The sequence below is a fragment of the Pantherophis guttatus genome, chromosome 5, assembly GCF_059756535.1.
Source record: "Pantherophis guttatus breed Tessera chromosome 5, ASM5975653v1, whole genome shotgun sequence".
Classification (NCBI taxonomy): domain Eukaryota; kingdom Metazoa; phylum Chordata; class Lepidosauria; order Squamata; family Colubridae; genus Pantherophis; species Pantherophis guttatus.
The window spans coordinates 66,462,463-66,480,970 of NC_142067.1; the positions used below are offsets into that span (position 1 = coordinate 66,462,463).

At 38.1% G+C, this 18,508-nt stretch overlaps 1 protein-coding gene across 3 annotated transcripts in view; it reads left to right on the plus strand.

Annotated features, from left to right (window-relative positions):
• The window catches only part of DMD (dystrophin), a 2,041,544-nt gene that overhangs the window by 167,578 nt on the left and 1,855,458 nt on the right, over positions 1-18,508 (plus strand). For 2 of the 3 annotated variants that reach the window (XM_087871306.1, XM_087871307.1), the window contains exon 1: positions 10,749-11,247. The exons of the other annotated variant lie outside the window; for it this stretch is intronic. In XM_087871306.1, the coding sequence (XP_087727432.1) occupies positions 11,220-11,247 (28 nt within the window). In that variant the 5' untranslated portion in view covers positions 10,749-11,219. Of the gene's footprint in view, positions 1-10,748; positions 11,248-18,508 lie in introns of those variants that run through there. 3 annotated transcript variants of the gene reach the window in all.

An 18,508-nucleotide genomic window follows, 5' to 3' on the forward strand; every position in this document is an offset into this window, starting at 1 on the left:
AGGCATGCGATTGTGGGTCATGCCCTTCCAGGGTTAAAATTCTTTTATTTTCTAGGGTAACCCATTCCCTTATCCAAACTAAGTTGGTCGCTTTGTAATAGATTTCCCAGGCTGGGAGTCCAAAGCCTCCCCTACTTCTATTACCCTGTAATGATCAAAGTGAAATTCTAGGTTTTTTCCCACCCCATATAAATTTCCTGGTAATTTTATTCAATTCTACCAAAAAAAAAAAAAAATTATCTAGAGTGACTGGTGCGGTTTGGAATAAATATAATAGCTTGGGCAGGATATTCATCTTTATTGATGCTATCCTGCCCAAAAGTGATAGCTGCAAATTCCCCCATCTTTCCAGATCCTGTTTGATTTTTTTGGTCAAAGGTATATAATTATCCTCTTTCAGGGCCAAACATCTTGATGTTATCCAAATTCCTAAATATTTAATTTTTTTAACAATTTATAAATCCAGTGTCTTTTCTAGTTCTTCCTTTTGCCTGTCTGTCAAATTTTTGACCAACATTTTAGTTTTTGCTTTATTTAATTTAAACCCGGACACCTCACCATATCTTCCTAATTCCTCCAGAATTCTTTGGCCCATTTCTAATGGTTCCTCCATAATCAGCACTACATTGTCAGCAAAGGCCTGCGTTTTATATTCCTCTCTCCTGATCTTTAGACCTTTTATTTCATTATTATTTCTGATCCTGTTTAACAAAATTTCCAAAGCCATGATGAATAGTAATGGTGATAGTGGGCACCCTTGTCTTACTCCTTTCTTGATTTGGAATGTTTTGGTCATATCCCCGTTTATTATTATTCTTGCCCTTTGTTGATTATAAATTGTTTTTATCATTCTCTCGAAGTTCATTCCGAATTTCATTGTTTTAATTTGTTTGATCATAAACTTCCAATTAAGGTTGTCAAAAGCTTTTTGGGCGTCCAAAAAAACTAAGGCCATTTGTTTTTCTGGGTGGGCTTCATAATATTCTAAAGTGTCTACAACTATTCTTATATTATTCCTAATTTGTCTGCTGGGCAGGAAGCCGTTCTGATCTGTATGTATCATAGCATTTAATATTCTTTTCATTCTTTCAGCCATTATGCTCATAAAAATTTTATAGTCCGAATTTAAAAGGGAGATTGATCTATAGTTTTTTATTTGTTTTGGGTCGGTACCTTCTTTTGGCAGTAATGTAATATATGCTTCCCTCCACAAATCAGGTATTTTAGCTTCCAGTAATGCCTCGTTGCATATCTCTAGTAATTTGGTAATAATATTTCATCCAATTTTTTGTATGTTTCTCCTGGGAGACCATCCGGGCCTGGTAATTTATTGTTTTTTAATTTTGAGATTGCCGCCTTTAGTTCCTCTATCGTGATTTCTTTATTCAGCGCTTCCCTCTCTTCCTCTCCTACCAGTGAGGGTTCTTCCTCTGATATATATTGCTCAATCCTTTCTCTTGGGACCTCCTCCTCTTTGTAGAGCTCTGTATAGTATTCCCAGGCAATTTCAAGCTTATCTTCTTCTTTATTTATTTTTATTTTATTTTATTTTATTTTATTTTATTTTGAATTTGTATACCGCCCTTCTCCCTGAGGACTCAGAGCGGTGAACAGCCAAGTAAAAACATCAAATACAAATATTAAAATACAGTTAATATATATATATATAAATTTGGCCCCATTAATTAAAAACGATAAACAAAACAATTAAAAACACTTAAAAAAATTAGGCCAGCCCGGCTTGCTGGAAAAAGAAGGTTTTAAGGGCACGGCGGAAGGCACTGAGGTCATGGATTCTCCTTATCTCTGGGGGCAACTGATTCCAGAGGGTAGGTGCCCCCACAGAGAAGGCCCTCCCCCTGGGGGTCACCAGCCTGCAGTGTTTGGCTGATGGCACCCCGAGGAGGCCCTCTCTGTGGGAGCGCACGGGTCGATGGGAGGTCATCGGTGGCAGCAAGCGGTCTCGAAGATAGCTAGGCCCTATGCCATGGAGCGCTTTAAAGGTGATAACCAACACCTTGAAGCGCACCCGGAAGACCACCGGGAGCCAGTGCAGCTCACGCAGGAGCGGTGTTACATGGGAGCGCCATGCTGCTCCCATCACTACCCGCGCTGCTGCGTTCTGGACCAGTTGGAGCCTCCGGGTGCTCTTCAAGGGGAGCCCCATGTAGAGAGCATTGCAGTAGTCAAGGCGAGAGGTTACGAGGGCATGAGTGACTGTGCACAGGGAATCCCGATCAAGAAAGGGCCACAACTGGCGAATCAGGCGAACCTGACAAAAGGTCCCCCTGGTTACAGCTGTCAGATGTTCCTCCAAGGACAGCTGCATATCCAGGAGGACTCCCAGATTGCGAGCCCTCTCTGTGGGGGCCAAAGACTCGCCCCCAATAGTCAGTGATGGAGTCAACTGACTATATCGGGATGCCGGGAACCACAGCCACTCAGACTTGGAAGGGTTGAGCTTGAGCCTGTTCCTCCCCATCCAGATCTGTACAGCCTCCAGGCACTGGGACATCACTTTATTTTGTAGGTTCCCCTTCATATCTTCCAATTGTTGGATAATCCATTTTTCATTTTCTTTCTTTAACTTGTAGGCCAGCCACCTACCCGGCTTATTGGCGTTTTCAAAATGATATTGTTTGGATTGTTTAATTTTATTAGCCAATTCCTCTTGGTCTAGTATATTCATTTTGTGTCTCAACATTGTCAAGTTCTCTTTTATCGCCTTATCTCCTGGGTTTTGCTAGTTTCTTTTCCATATCCCCAATTTCTTCCTGAAGGGCATTTTGAGCCTTCTGTTTTTCTTTATTCTTGTGTGCATTGTATGTTATTGTTAACCCTCTTAAGTATGCCTTCATTGTGTCCCATAAATTTGTTCGGGATGTTTCTTGGTTTTCATTTTCTTTAAGAAATAGTTTCAATTCTCCCGTAATTCTTTCCATGTATTCCTTTTCTCTTAAAATTTGTGTATTTAGTCTCCAACTCCTAAACTTTTTTCTCTGTGGGATCTTCCATTTTATTTCTAGGGAATTGTGATCTGCCCATATATTTGGAGTAATTTTTGCGGAATCAATTTCCAATCCCAATTTTTTGCTAACCCACATCATATCTATTCTAGACCATGATGCTTGGGGGTTTGAGTAGAAGGTGTATTTTCTCTCCTTTGGATGTAGGGTCCTCCAAATATCTGTTAAATTCAGTTCCTCTATTAAGTCAAAAATGGTTTTGGGTAGCTTATCTCTTTTTTTTATTATTATCTTTGCTGCTCTTATAATCTTTATCAATATCCGTTATCCCATTGAAGTCGCCCACTATGCAGATATTACTATATTCCATGTTGCTTATTCATTCATGCAGTTTTTTGTAATATTCTCCCTGATTTTTATTTGGAACATATATGGCTACCAATAGTATTGGTGAATTTCCTCTTTTTATCTCTATCATTAGTGTTCTTCCTTTGGAATCGGCATATTTTTGTTCCGCGACAATCCCTCCCTTAATGTATATTGCTATTCCCCTCTTTTTTTCCCCGCTAACACTGTGAAGGTTTTCCCTAATTTGTTGTATTCTAAATATTTTTCATCTTGCTTTTGTATATGGACTTCCTGGAGGCATATAATATCAACATTTCGTTTGGCTAATTTTGTGAGTATCTGTCTCCTCTTTCTGCTCTCATTCAGAACATTTATCGTTTATCATTAACATTTATCAATATTAATTTCCATTCTTCCATTTCTGGTTTCCCTGGGCAGAATTAGTTTTTGTTTGCTCGTGTCGCTCTTTGAGTTCTTGGTTTCTTTCCCTTTGCGTCCTTGCCTTCTTTTTCCTCTGTTTCCTTCTTTTCCAGGGACCCTTCTTCAGAGTCTCATTGATGGGGAATTTCCTCTTCTTGGGCTGCCGTTTCAATTTCTTCCTTGCTGCTCTGTTCCTCTTCCATCCCTACTAATTGGTCTAGGAAGTCTTGTGCAGTTACCAGACTATCTATCTTGATTTTTTTCCCAAGCCACATAATTAGCATGCCTTCCACTAGGATCCATCTAAACAAGATGTTTCTTTTGTTTAGTTGCATGGGTAGGAAGGGGTAGTCTCTTCGTAGTTCCCTTACTCTTCTAGGAACTTGCTTCAGCGTTATCACTTCCTTTCCCTTATAGATCATTGGCTTTTCCCTTGTTATATTGTACAATATGTCTTGGACTTTTTTTCTAGTGAACTTAATGTGGATCTCCCTTGGCAGCTTATGCCTTCTGGTGTAGTTTGTCTGCATCCAGTACATTTCGTCCAACTCCTTTATTATTTCCTGTTTATCCTGTTGCAGGGCCTCAGCAATCAACTCCGCCATCACTTGTCCCAAATCTTCTTCTTTACCTTCCATTACATTTTGGAATCGCAGGTAGAAAGCCTCCCGGTCCATCTCCAACTGAATGATTGAATCCTCGAGTTCTCTGTTTTGAGCCATCCATTTTTGGTCTACCAATTCAAGCTTTTTTTCATTTTGTTCTACCCTAGTTTCTACTTTCTTTATTTTTTGTTCATTTTTATGGATTGTCTCTTGTATGTCATTCATCTTACAATCTAGGGATTGGATGTCTATCTTTAGTTCATTATGGTTGCTGGACATTTTCTCCTGCATTTTCACCATCGTTTCTTGTATCAACGTCATGGTGGATTGCATGGCCTGCATTGTTGGGATTACCACAGATTTTTCGGTTTTTGATAGTCCTTCTGTCGATCTTTGAGTTGCAGGTGAGGCCATAGTAATTATGGGGTTTGAGGTAGTTTCTTTTCCTGTTCTTAGCACTGTTGTGGAAAGGCTTGTCATTTCTTTCAGGATCCTCTTTTGATCTCTCACTATCTATCAATGTTCCTCCAGACTATCATCCACTAGTGTTACCTATTTTACTTTTTCTTATTCTCCTTATCTGTCACTATCTTAATTTCTAGTGTTGCTAAGAGTGGCCTTAATCGTACCCAAAGGAAGCTTGTATCTATAATTCTATACCTTATAATTCCTTGTCCCTTATATTTCCTGTGTTTCTTATGTTTTGTTTTCCCTACAAAGAGATGAGCTCACCATCAAAAATTTTCCTATAGTCTTAACGAGAAATCTCCAATTTCTGTACAATAATATCTATATTCAAATATATAAAAAGCTGGTTAATCAATATATATTAATCAATATCTAAATCTAGGTATCCAATTTATTTACTTAGCTTATAATTAATTAATTGTAGTTATAATTGGTTGATTCAGTTAATCTTACCGAAAATCTTAGGTTTCTATACAATAAGACATATTTATAAATATATAAAAAATAAAATAGCTAGCTTATCTACAACAAGGAGGAGTTAACCTTGAATACTGCTGGCCTGGTATGAGCTCTTTGATAACAACAACATGATCCTTCCAGAAATGTACCAGAACAGTAAGGAATTCAAAAAGGGGAAATAGAGACAAAAATGGAGTTTAAAGAAAAACAGAACAAACAAAACCAAAGCAAAAGCAAAACTAAAGTAAACTAATATAACTAAACAAACTAAACTAAACTAAAATCTCTAGCTAAAATTAGCTTATCCAATACTTCACAACTATTCAATCATTACAAATATAACAAACTGAAAACAAGTCTGAGCACGTTGAATAGATATAGGGTAGAAGTCAAGAGTTGCTATAAATTATAGTGTAACGGTCTTCACTCAAAAAGAAACAGTAGTCCAACCTACCAAAAACGTAACTGTCAAAGACAGACTAGAAATAAAAGTTAAAATAAGTAACAACAAAAATGGTAAGAGAACACCTGTCTGATCTTGATGAATACAAATCACCAAGACCTGACGGATTATATCCCAGAGTTCTAAAGGATCTGACAGATGTCATCTCAGAACCACTGCACCACATCTTTCAAAAATCTTGGAGCACTGGGGAACTACCAGAAGACTGGAAAAGAGCTGAAGTGGTTCCCATCTTCAAAAAAGGAAAAAAAAACAGACCCAGAAAACTACAGACCAATCAGTTTAACTGTCAGCCTCTGCCTCTATATTGCTTGCTTGCTTCGGCTGCCATTGTAACGGGGGGAGGGGGGGAGCTGTCTGGATATTTGAGAGGGGGGAAGCAAGCTGGTGGAGATGTCTCGTAACAGGCAGTGAATTAAAGAAAGTTTTTCTCAGCGCTTTCTCTGCAGCTGGAAGGCATGCTGATAACAAGTCAAGGTCAACCGTCCTGGCATACCAGAAGGATGGAGCCATCTGAAGTGCACCCCACATAACACCTTGGGGGGATGTGGATTGGATAATCCTGATTGGACCCTTGGGGGGAGGGTTTTGGGGATGCTTTCTATATGTGATTTTTGCACCTATTGCCTCAGACCTCGCTTTTCTTTGGTTGCATTCAGTTCATACTCAGTGAAAGTACCTTTCTCTATGAAAATGGAGTTCGGGTTTTTCTTTCGTGAGTTCTGAAAGGAGGCATACCTGACATTAACATCAGTACCCAGGAAGATACTGGAAAAGATAATAAAAAACAGATCTGCCAACATCCAGAAATGAGTAAAGTAATAACTAGCAGTCAGCATCAGTTTGTTAAAAACAGAACATGCCAAACCACTCTTATTTCATTCTTCAACATAGTGACTAAATTAGTTGACCAGCAAAATATTGTGGACATAATATACTTAGACTTCAGAAAGGCATTCGACAAAGTAGACCACAACTTACTTCTTGATAAGCTAGAAAAAGTGGGATAGATAGCATCACCACCAGATGGATTCATAACTGGTTGACAAATGGTACTCAACAAGTAGTCCTTAATGGTACCACGTCTACATGGAGAGAAGTAAGTAGTGGAGTACCATAGGGTTCTGTCTTAGGCCCAGTACTCTTCAATATCTTCATAAATGACTTAGATGAGGGAATAGAAGGGGAACTAACCAAATTTTTGGATGATACTAAGCTGGCAGGAATAACTAACACCCTAGATGATAGGATCAAGATCCAGATAGACCTTGACAGACTTGAACACTGGTCCCTATCCAACAAAATGAAATTCAATGTAAAGAAAAGTAAAGTCTTACAGTTAGGCAAGAAAAACTAAAAGTACACATATAGACTGGGAGAAACCAGTCTTAATAGCAGTAACTGTGAGAGGGATCTTGGAGTCTTACTGGACAACAAATTAAATATGAGCCAACGGTGTGTGGTGGCAGTCAAAAAAGCCAATGCAATCTTAAATTTCATTAACAGAGGGATACAGTCAAGATCAAGAGAACATGGAACAGCTTGCCTTCAGAAGTTGTGGGAGCTTCATCACTGGAAGCTTTCAAGAAGAGACTGGACTGCAATCTATTAAAAATGGTGTAGGGTCTGCTTGGGTGGGGGGTTTGGACAAGATGACCTACAAGGTCTCTTCCAACTCTGTTAATCAGTATGTGTAAATGGCTTCCTTTTCATTGTTTTGCTTCATAATAAAGTATAATTTTGGCCAGCTAAAAATCTTCCTTTAAGTGTGGCATTTTGATTGTAAACTTGATGACTTTAGATTTTCTTAAATGAAATGGAATCTCTAGATGAAAAGTATAATTTCAATCTTAAAACAGATTCTGGACATAGCAATCTTTGATGCTTGAATAGATGAATTGTGCCACAAAGTAGACAAGGTAATTACATCTCTGTGATCAATCCACAGCATTCTTGATCTGTTAGTTAATAGGGAAACCATTTTTGTGGTGTTCCTGTCCAACAGTCCTTACTGAAAAAATGAGTGTTTGGTCTTTTGTCTAATACAAAACAAAAACCTAAAGAATTATGGAAACTATGCCTGGAAAAGTCTTAGGCAGAATTCTGATTGAAAGAATAAAAGAAAAGAAGAAAACTTTGGGAAGTATTGTGCATTGTTATACTGGATAGTAGATGTGCAAATCAGACTTTTTCTATTTAGTGAATTAACATGTATAAATAAAGAAGAAATGTTTGAATCCAAGAAAAAAGATTGATTGCATGTTTGTTGATTTAATAAAAAAAGTTTGATAAAGCATGTATGAGAATAAATGAAATGTTTAGTGAATATTGAACAAGGAATAAGTGTTTGATCCCTTGGTTGTTTAATGTATTCATGGATACATTTATAAAGATTGCTTAAGTGGAATGTGTTGGTTAAGAGTTTCAATGTGCAAATATATTTATTGACAAATATATACATAGAACATAGATTTGAAGGTTTATATATTAAAGACCAAGACTGTTGTGTTTGAATGAGAAAATGAAGCAAATATTTGCAAGTTATAGTGAAAAATTAGAAAAAAATAAATGAATTTGTATCTTTGAGTGGACTGTTCAAAGAACAAAAAAATGTAAGCTGTGCACATTTAATAGAAAGGCAATGGATACTACATAGTCTATTGTGACGAATAAACATAACAGTTAGTTCCCAGACTAATGGAGATTCAAGCAACAGCCAGCTGCAACTTCTCCATTATCAGCAAAAAGACTTGTTTCTTTAGAGCAGGGGTGTCAAACTGGCAGCCCATAGCCCATATGCATCACAAGCAGGCTATGCCTATCCCAGCTCTGCGAAGGGAAAAAAACATCACAAAACATCACGTGCTGGCAATGTGACACCACGAGTTTCACCCCCGTGCTTGAGAGAATCAGAAAATCTCCACTTTAAAATAGCTGGGATATATTAATACAAAACATGCCATCTCTGAATAAATCTTGCTAAAGAGAACTCTATAATAACTGCTTGGAAAATCATCACTTGGGTTTAAGAAGTTGCCAAAGTGTCTAACACAGGGATGTCAAACTTTTCATTTTCTCTCCTACTCCTGTCCCCTGTCCTTTCTTCCTCTCCTTTCCCCTTTCTTCCATTCCTCTCTCTCCCTCTCCTCTTCTTACCCTCTACTCCTCTCTCCTTTCTTTCTCCTTTGTTGTGGAATATATTCCCTCTTTGGTATCAGAGCAACTCCAATATTCTAATAATATATACTTTCTTTTTTATTTCTTTTCAATTTTACCCAATCTGTCACTTTTATCATCATAATTGTACATTTATACTTATAATCTTCTTTCTTTTCCCCCCTCCCATCCCCCTTTTCCATTTACTCTGGTGTCATCTGGGTTTCTATTTCTTTTTTGTCTTCTCCCCCATTTAACTTTCTATTATCTAAATCATTTATCTATCATCTTTTATTCATATTTCTTTTCTAACCATACATAAAATCTTCCCCATGTCTTGAAATACACCGATTCCTCTTTATCTTTTATTCTTAGAGTTAATCTATTCATTTCTGCCCAGTCTAAAATCATCAGAGTTCTATGGACAGCATCACAGTGCTGCATTCTGAACCAACTGCAGCTTTTGAAAACTCTTTAAGGGCAATCCAACATACAACATATTGCAGTAATTCAACAGTAGGTGACTAAATATGTATGATTATAAATAGAGTCTCCTGATCCAGAAATGGGTAGAATTGGTGCTGTTTAAAGCTACTATCTGCTTGTTGAGAAAGAATTCTGAGGCCATATGGATCCCAAGGTTGCACATTAGCTTTCAGGATGGGATTGCAACCCATCCTGCAGCTAATGATGGAAGATCTCCAGTTCCAGGATCACAGTGGTGCTGAAGTCACAGTCATTCAGTCTTGCAGATTGTATTCTTCCCTACCAAGACACACAGAGCCTCCAGAGATTGGAACTACATGTTGACAGCAACATTTGCTCAGAGATGTATATATGTTTATTATCAATATTATTTACCTCATACCTTACCTAATTCTGAGAAATGAATTGCCTAAGTAGTTTATGTTGATGTTAAGCAGAACTACAGAGATAATAGAGCCCCGAAGTTACCAGCAAAGTGGACTTTCTCTATTTGTATGCAAACAAGAAAATTATTTTTCAAACTATATTTCTTTTAGTTTTATAAAACCAATACTTATTTTTATGTGATACAATGTTAAAGAAAGGAATTTCCTATGTCTGAAATCTATTCAACACAAATTCTGCTCATAGTACTGTTAAATATTTTGAGTTGTTTGGGGTGGCAGTTTAATATCAATATTCCAGTGCAGGGCTGTAAAACTCCCAGCCCGTTGGCCAGATGTGTTACATGCTGGCCACACCCATGGCCGGTTTAGCGAAGGAGGGGAAGTCCTGATACATCACATGATGCCGCTATGATGACATGAGTTCTAGTGCATTTCACAAGTACAAAATACTTTCTAAAGAGAGTTACAGATATGTAAGTAGCAATATGAGGCAGTTACTATATGTTCAACATGCACAAATTCAGTGTGTGTTTATAGGTTTGTATTTGTAATTATGCACTTTTTAGTTTGCATTTTTATTTTCTTAAGTTACTTCTAATTTTTCAGGGGGTCTTTTTGTACAAGAAATAATTTATGAATGATGATGTTAGATCTGAAATTTCTTCCAGCTCTGACACTGTTATGATTGCTAAGTATGAATACAGCTATTGGGGGGATTGTAATGGAAGCTGAAATAGAAATAGAAATTAAAAAAAAAAAATCTGCAGAGGAAACAGTAAAGAACAGTAAAATATATGGCCACATCTATGAAATTCAAAATAAATGCAAAGTAGGCAGTGATAATTTGAAACCCATAATTATTAGCAGAGTGAGACTGTTGTTTTTTCTCTCAGTCCATGTATGCATAAACTTCTCATCTTCCAGTCAAATACAATTTGTCCTGCAGAACATGCTGCGTAAGTTACAGGAATAGCAGTGCTGAATGCACTTCAGAGTTGCTTTGAATACTATCTAGAGAGCTACTACACACCATTTAAATCCATTAAGCAAGGCATTCTGAAAACAGAGCCTTATATGTAGAACACATCAGCTGCCCTATTATGGGAAGCCCACTTGTTTAGAAGGAAGCATGTGTTAATGATTCTGCGCAGATCCTGGAATTTGAAATATCTTGGGGCCTCAACAGAGCTCTGGCATCTATTACAGTGTCAGCTTAGCCGAAGTTAGAATCATGTTTTTCCTTATGCTGGATTTGTATCAGAGGAAGCTGCGTCGGTGTTGAATTCAATGAATACTAAGGAGATAAGTAGATTTTTGTTTATAATTCTGAGACTGGTGGAGTAGCAGTTTCATTCTACAACAACCAGCACTGTTTTGTTGTTTTAAATGGCACTGGAACCTTGGATATAGCATTCTAAAGAAAGTCTTCATTAGGCATCTGCTTTGGACTTCTGATGCTTACATGCTGTGGTATGAGGAAGACAAAGAATGTAAGTACAATCTGAAATACATTATTATGGAACTGAGTTCTAATAATTTTGTTGGAGATTAACAGAGAAGCATGCATTCTTGAATATTTTATTTCCAACTAGACAAAAGAAAAGTGTCTGGAAAACAAGAACTAGTACCTAGATCTTATTTGTGATCAAATCCATTATGTTGACATACAGAGAGCAATAGAAATAGATTGCTATTGTCTCTGATCACAAATCCAAAAGATTCTTAGGCAAAGAAAAGTAATGTATATAAAATTAATTTTTCATTATTGTTTTAATATTCTGTTCAGAATTCAAAGAACTAATCAGATGCTTTGAAGCATAATAGTGTAGGCTGCTTCACTACTTTGATTGATGGGGGTTTGCTCATAATTTGTATCAAAATAGTTAATCTGTCACCACACCTTTTTTCTCACCCTTCCCATAGCTGAAATATATCATTGCCTGTATATCATGTTCTTTTCTGTGCTTATAACTTTGTCACTAGGCTTAAAAAATAATAAAGTAAAGATAGGTTTAATAATTTGTAGAAAAATAGGTTTGATTTCATACAATGTATGAATGTAATTTATTTATACTGGTAGAGGCGGGAAAAGGTACCTGGTAAAAGAAGTAGGATTTTTAAATATATCTCTCCTTTCCCTTCTTTTTCCAGCAGAGATGCAAGAATTCAGTCTACTATAAATAAATCAAGATTTATGTGTGGGACACTTTGTTTTTGGAGTAACTGAAATAGATTTGAAGTTCATAGAGTGAATAGGCTTCCTTTGAAATTTTTAATAAGACTTTTCTTCTACCATGTTCTTTGTCTTTTATTTCTCATTCCACCAAAGCACTAGGCATGGTGCATCAGATTCAATAATTATAGTCTTAGAATAGAATAGAATAGAATAGAATAGAATAGAATAGAATAGAATAGAATAGAATAGAATAGAATAGAATAGAATAGAATAGAATTTTTTTATTGGCCAAGTGTGATTGGATACACAAGAAATTTGTCTTGGTGCATATGCTCTCAGTGTACATAAAAAGAAAAGATACATTCATCAAGAATCATAAAGTACAACACTTAATGATAGTCATAGGGTACAAATAAGCAATCAGGAAACAATATCAATATAAATCGTAAGGGTACAAGCAACAAAATTACAGTCATACAGTCATAAGTGGAAGGAGATGGGTGGTGGGAACGATGAGAAGATTAATAGTAGTGCAGACTTAGTAAATAGTTTGACAGTGTTGAGGGAATTATTTGTTTAGCAGAGGGATGGCATTCGGAAAAAAACTGTTCTTGTGTCTATGTCGACTGGCGGCCCCTAGGGGGAGAGCCTTCTCTGTGGGGGCACCTACGATCTGGAACGAGCTCCCCCCGGAGATACAGAGGATCCCGGATCTGCGCACCTTCCGTCGTGCGCTTAAGACTTTTTTATTTCATCAAGGCCTAAATCTTCTCCCCTTTTTAAATGTAAATTTTAATTTGTTTTTAAATTATGGGGTATTTTAAATTTGTTCAGCCAAATTATTTAATTCGTTTTTATTCTATTTTAAATTTTTGTATTTATGTTTTTTATCCTGTGGCTGTTCACCACCCTGAGTTCTTCGGGAGTAGGGCGGTATAGAAATTTAATAAAATAAATAAATAAAATAAATAGTTGTTCCGGTGTGCAGTGCTCTATAGTGTCGTTTTGAGAGTAGGAGTTGAAACAGTTTATGTCCAGGATGCGAGGGGTCTGTAAATATTTTCACAGCCCTCTTTTTGACTTGTGCAGTATACAGGTCCTCAATGGAAGGCAGGTTGGTAGCAATTGTTTTTTCTGCAGTTCTAATTATCCTCTGAAGTCTGTGTCTATCTTGTTGGGTTGCAGAGCCAAACCAGACAATTATAGAAGTGCAGATGACAGGCTCAATAATTCCTCTGTAGAACTGGATCAGCAGCTCCTTGGGCAATTTGAGCTTCCTGAGTTGGCCCAGAAAGAACATTCTTTGTTATGCTTTTTTGATGACGTTTTTGATGTTAGCTGTCCATTTTAGATCTTGCGATATGGTAAAACCTAGAAATTTGAAGCTCTCTACTGTTGATACTGTGTTGTCTAGTATTGTGAGAGGTGGAAGTATGGAAGGGTTTCTTCTAAAGTCTACCATCATTTCTACGGTTTTGAGTGTGTTCAGTTCCAGGTTGTTCCGGTCACACCATGAGGCTATTTGTTCAACCTCCCGTCTGTATGTGGATTCATCATTGTCTCGAATGAGACCGATTACTGTTGTGTTAAACTTCAGTAGTTTAACAGATGGATCGTTAGAGATGCAGTCATTGATATACAGAGAAAAGAGAAGTCTTGGGGGGTGGGGCTGTGCTAATTGTACAGGTATCTGATGCGATTCTGCTTAGCTTCACCTGTTGCTTCCTGTTTGTTAGGAAGCTTATGATCCACTTACAAGTGTGTTCAGGTACCTGTAGCTGGTTTAGCTTAGTTAGAAGTGTATCTGGAATGATGGTATTGAATGCTGAACTAAAGTATATAAAGAAGACCCTTGCGTAGGTCTTTGGAGATTCAAGATGTTGTAGGATGTAGCACAGAGCCATATTAACAGCATCATCTGTTGATCTATTTGCTCGGTATGCAAATTGCAAGGGGTCTAACAGTGGATCCGTGTTGGTTTTCAAATGGGACAACACTAGCCTTTCAAAGGTTTTCATGACTACAGATGTTAGAGCAACTGGTCTGTAGTCATTCAGTTCCTTGATGGTGGGCTTCTTCGGCATTTGGATGATAGTAGAGTGTTTGAAGCAAGAAGGAACATAGCACGTCTTAAATATTTCAGTATGGCTTTGGAGGATTAAAGATGTAATGGCTAAAATCTGAATAACATTCCTGCCTCATGTATTCAGTAATAAATAAAAATAAAGTTAAACAAAACTGGCTCATTTTGTATGAGCAAATTTTAATTCTGATGATGCCTTAATACCCATATTTGCATGCGTGGAAGATTGTCCATCAGTAAAGTTGACTATTTTAACGTGAAGGGGTGGGTGGGTGAGGTGTGATCTATGAACTCAGTACTCTGTATTTTACCCATATTTTTACAGCTGAACAGAGGTAATATGGACCTTTTTGCTTTTATCACAATATCTTATGAAATATTAAATATTGCTGTTTACCTTGCTTTGGACTACTTAAGGCAAGTGAGCTTTTGGCCTGGACTGGTCATTTCTAGTAGAAAGTATTTGACACTTGGTCTTATTAATAATGAATAAAATTACTATTAATACTCACTTTCACAGTTCATTTTATACAGCTGAACTTTTCTCATTTGATAGAATTTTAGTAGACAACTTTTGTTATATAATCTATTTCTAGTTATATTTTATTTTTTTTGGCTTTGGCAATGACTTGTACAACTTTGTGTTTTATAATTGGATTTTATTATGGAGTATTACATTGTTCTATTACTGTTATGTTGTATACAAGTTTATAAACTTAAAATGAAAGCATTTTATATGTTTTTAAAATAAATAGTTGAGGTGGGGGGGATCAAGGATTAAAGTTATTCGTTGTGCATTAAAATATCCAGGGCTACCAATACATGTATGTTTACTGACTACCTAAATCAGTATCTGTTTTATAATGACAGGTGGTCTGAGACCCATTATACAGAATACAGAGTAACAGAATTGGAGAACTTCTAATCCAGGGGTCCTCAAACTACAGCCTGCAGGCCAGATACGGCCCACTGACACAATGTATCTGGCTCAAGCAGCCCCACCCCCTGCCCTGCCCTGCCCCCCCTGCCCCCCGCCCCACCACTCCCACCCACTCCTCGCATGGCTGGCTTTTCAGCCAAAGAGGTTGTAGGAAAAAAAATGCCTTTAAAAGCTTCTGGCAATCCCAGCTGAGTTGCCTGATCGTCAGAGGCTTCTAAAAGCATTTTTTTCCTGCAACCTCTTAAGGTTGTAGAAAAAATGCTTTTAAATTAAAAAAAAAAAAGTTGGCCACGCCCACCCATCGTGACCCGATGGTGCGGTAGGTGCCCTGCCACCACCACCGCCCAGGCGGGAGAGGAGAAAGAGAAATGGAGAGAAAGAGAGATGAAGGAGAGAAAGAGGGGGGAGAAAGAGAGGTGAAAGAGAGAAAGAGAGGGGGGAGAAAGAAAGAGATGAGAGAGATGAAAGAGACACACAGAGATACCTGTTTAAAAGAAAATAGTGGGAGCCACAAAACATGGGTGGGAGTAAGTCAGTGGTGGGATTCAAATAATTTAACAACCGGTTCTCTGCCCTAATGATTTCTTCCAACAGCCAGTTTGCCAAGCTGCTCAGAAAGTTAACAACTGGTTCTCCCGAAGTGGTGCGAACTGGCTGAATCCCACCACTAGAGTAAGTGATATGGAGTTGGCAATGCCCACCCAGGTTTAAGATTGTGTTTAAGTGTTTACATGTATTTAAGGTTGAGTGTTTAAAGTTGCAGACCCTTGACCTACTCCATCAAATCGCTTCACCCTGCAGCCAGCCCTGTAGGCCTGCGCCTGCCTCCCACCCCGGGCAGCAGCAGCCTACCTACCCCGGTTGTATCACCTTGCCCTGCAGCCAGCCCGAATGCCCACCTCGGACTGCCTCTGACTGCTCCAGTAGGTCATTTTTATTTAATTAATTTAATTAAGTGCTGCAATTGGCATAAATGATGACCGATTAAAAGTGCGAGGACCTGTCAGAAATCACTTTTTTCAGCCCTCTGGGTAGTCCCTATGTGCATATGGACTACTCAGAGGGCTGAAAAAGTTATTTTTGACTGGTCCTTGCACTTTTGACCAGTCCTCGCACCTACGACTGTCCTCACATTTTACGTTTTGCACCCTATCTTGTCACCATGGTGAAGAGAACTAGTTGTGAAATGAGTGACATGGTTGTTAAGAATGCTGCAATGGGCATAAATGTGAGGATGGTCATAAGTGTGAGGACCGGTCCAGAAATGACTTTTTTCAGCCCTCTGAGTAGTCCCTATGCACATAGCCACGCCCACCCAGTCACATGATCAGCTAGCCATGACCGCCCAGTCACATGACCACCAAGCCACACATCCCACTAAGCCACGCCCACAGAAACAGTTGTTAAAAAAATTGAATCCCACCACTGAATGGAATGGAATGGAATGGAATGGAATGGAATGGAGCAAGGTTTCTCTTTCCCACCCCCATTTGCTCTTGTAGGAGACGTTTCTTTCCTGACAGAGAGATGGGAGGGAGAGAGCGAATGGAATGGAATGGAATGGAATGGAATGGAATGGAATGGAATGGAGCAAGGTTTCTCTTCCTCACTCCCATTTGCTCTTGTAGGAGCCGTCTCTTTCCTGACAGAGAGGTGGGAGGAAGAGAGCGAATGGAATGGAATGGAATGGAATGAAATGAAATGGAATGGAATGGAGCAAAGTTTCTCTTCCTCACCCCCATTTGCTCTTGTAGGAGCTGTCTCTTTCCTGACAGAGAGATGGGAGGGAGAGAGCAAATGGAATGGAATGGAATGGGATTCAGCAAGGTTTGTCTTCCCCACCCCTATTTGCTCTTTTAGGGGAGAAGGAAGGAGGGAGAGAGAGAGATGGATGAATGTTGAGCATAACCTCCTTGGGGCTGAGAAGAATTGCTGCAAAACTGAGTTTTCTGAAGTGGATCACTAGACTCGTAAACAATTTAAAAAATGATCTAGTAAAAAGAAAACAAACAAAAGCAAATAAAACACTCCCAGGAGGAAAACAAATTAAAGTTTCATTTGTGTGTATTATTTAATGGACTGCTAAATTGGCAAAATGGACTGCTAAATTGGCCACGCCCACCTAGCCACGCCCACCCAGTCACATGGCCACCTAGCCACGCCCACCCAGTCACATGGGGGCCCAGCCACACCCACCTACCAGTCTGGTCCCCCAACAGTCTGAGGGACCCTGAAGTGGCCCTCTGTTCAAAAAATTTGAGGACCCCTGTTCTAATCCAATCCCCTGCTCAAGCAAGAGACCTTATATCATTCTAGGCAAATGGCTGTTCAATCTCTTTTTAAAAACCTCCAGTGATGGAGCTCCCACAACTAAATAAAACATTACACAAACTATATGTGACTAGGACCAGAAGATTTTTAATTTTGTATCCAAACGTATTGTATGCTTGTGTGTTCATGTATCCCTTCCTCTCCCCCTCATCCTATATTAGTGTAATTCATAAACTAGATTTATTCCTGTAACCTTCCTTTATTTTATAAAATGTGATCAGGCAGGAGGATACAAGAAAAAAGTTTTAGCCTCCAAATTTAATCTTAAAAATGAATAACACCTTATTTCATGGCACAACACTAAGAATATTAAGGGGGGGGGGGAAAAGAATTAAGGCATAAGTAGTAGAATTAATATACACATTTTAATACAACTTTTTTTATTACAGTCATAGACCAGAGACCAAACAAATAAAAACACTCAATAAATATACAATTAGAAATTATAGGATAAAATAATAACAGATAAAATCTATGATAAAATCCAGTCTGTCAATTATACCTGGTCTAACTATACTAAAATCACAATCCATAAACTGTGTGGCTCGTATTCAGTTTATTACTAAAAGGAAAAGGAATAAGCAATGCAAAGGATTTGCCATATTTGTTGTATAAAACAGCTATGGTGGGTTTGACACGTGTTTCCAATAAATCCCCAGGGCTGCTGCGCAAAATCTAGCCACCTGTGTTGTTATTTCTGACTGTTCATCCTTACAGCAACTGGAGATAAGCAGTGTTGGAACAAACAGGATACCTAGCAATTATTGGAAAATATGTTTTTTCCGAATCTCTCTGTGAAAGAAACATCGAAGGAGTATGTGACCCAGAGTCTCCACCTCTCCTGAGTCACTGGAACAGAGTCTTTCAGTCATTTTAATATAAACTACATTGTTGTTGTTGTTAGTTGCGAAGTCGTGTCCGACCCATTGTGACCCTATGGACAATGTTCCTCCAGGCTTTCCTGTCCTATAAACTACATACATGTGAACTATTGTCATTAAAAACCCCTGCATTTATAATGTAGTTCAATATATGACTATTTAGGAATGCAGCTAAATTCCAGTCGACTTACATTTTATTTGGCATGTTTTATAGCAGTTTTCAAAGAACTGAAAACAGGAATTCAATGTTCTTTAGTTTTAAATGCTAAAATCTGCTTTGATTAAACTGTTGGAGGAAGTCAGCTAATGGAGGCAATGTTGCTATTTTGCAGCGTTGAAT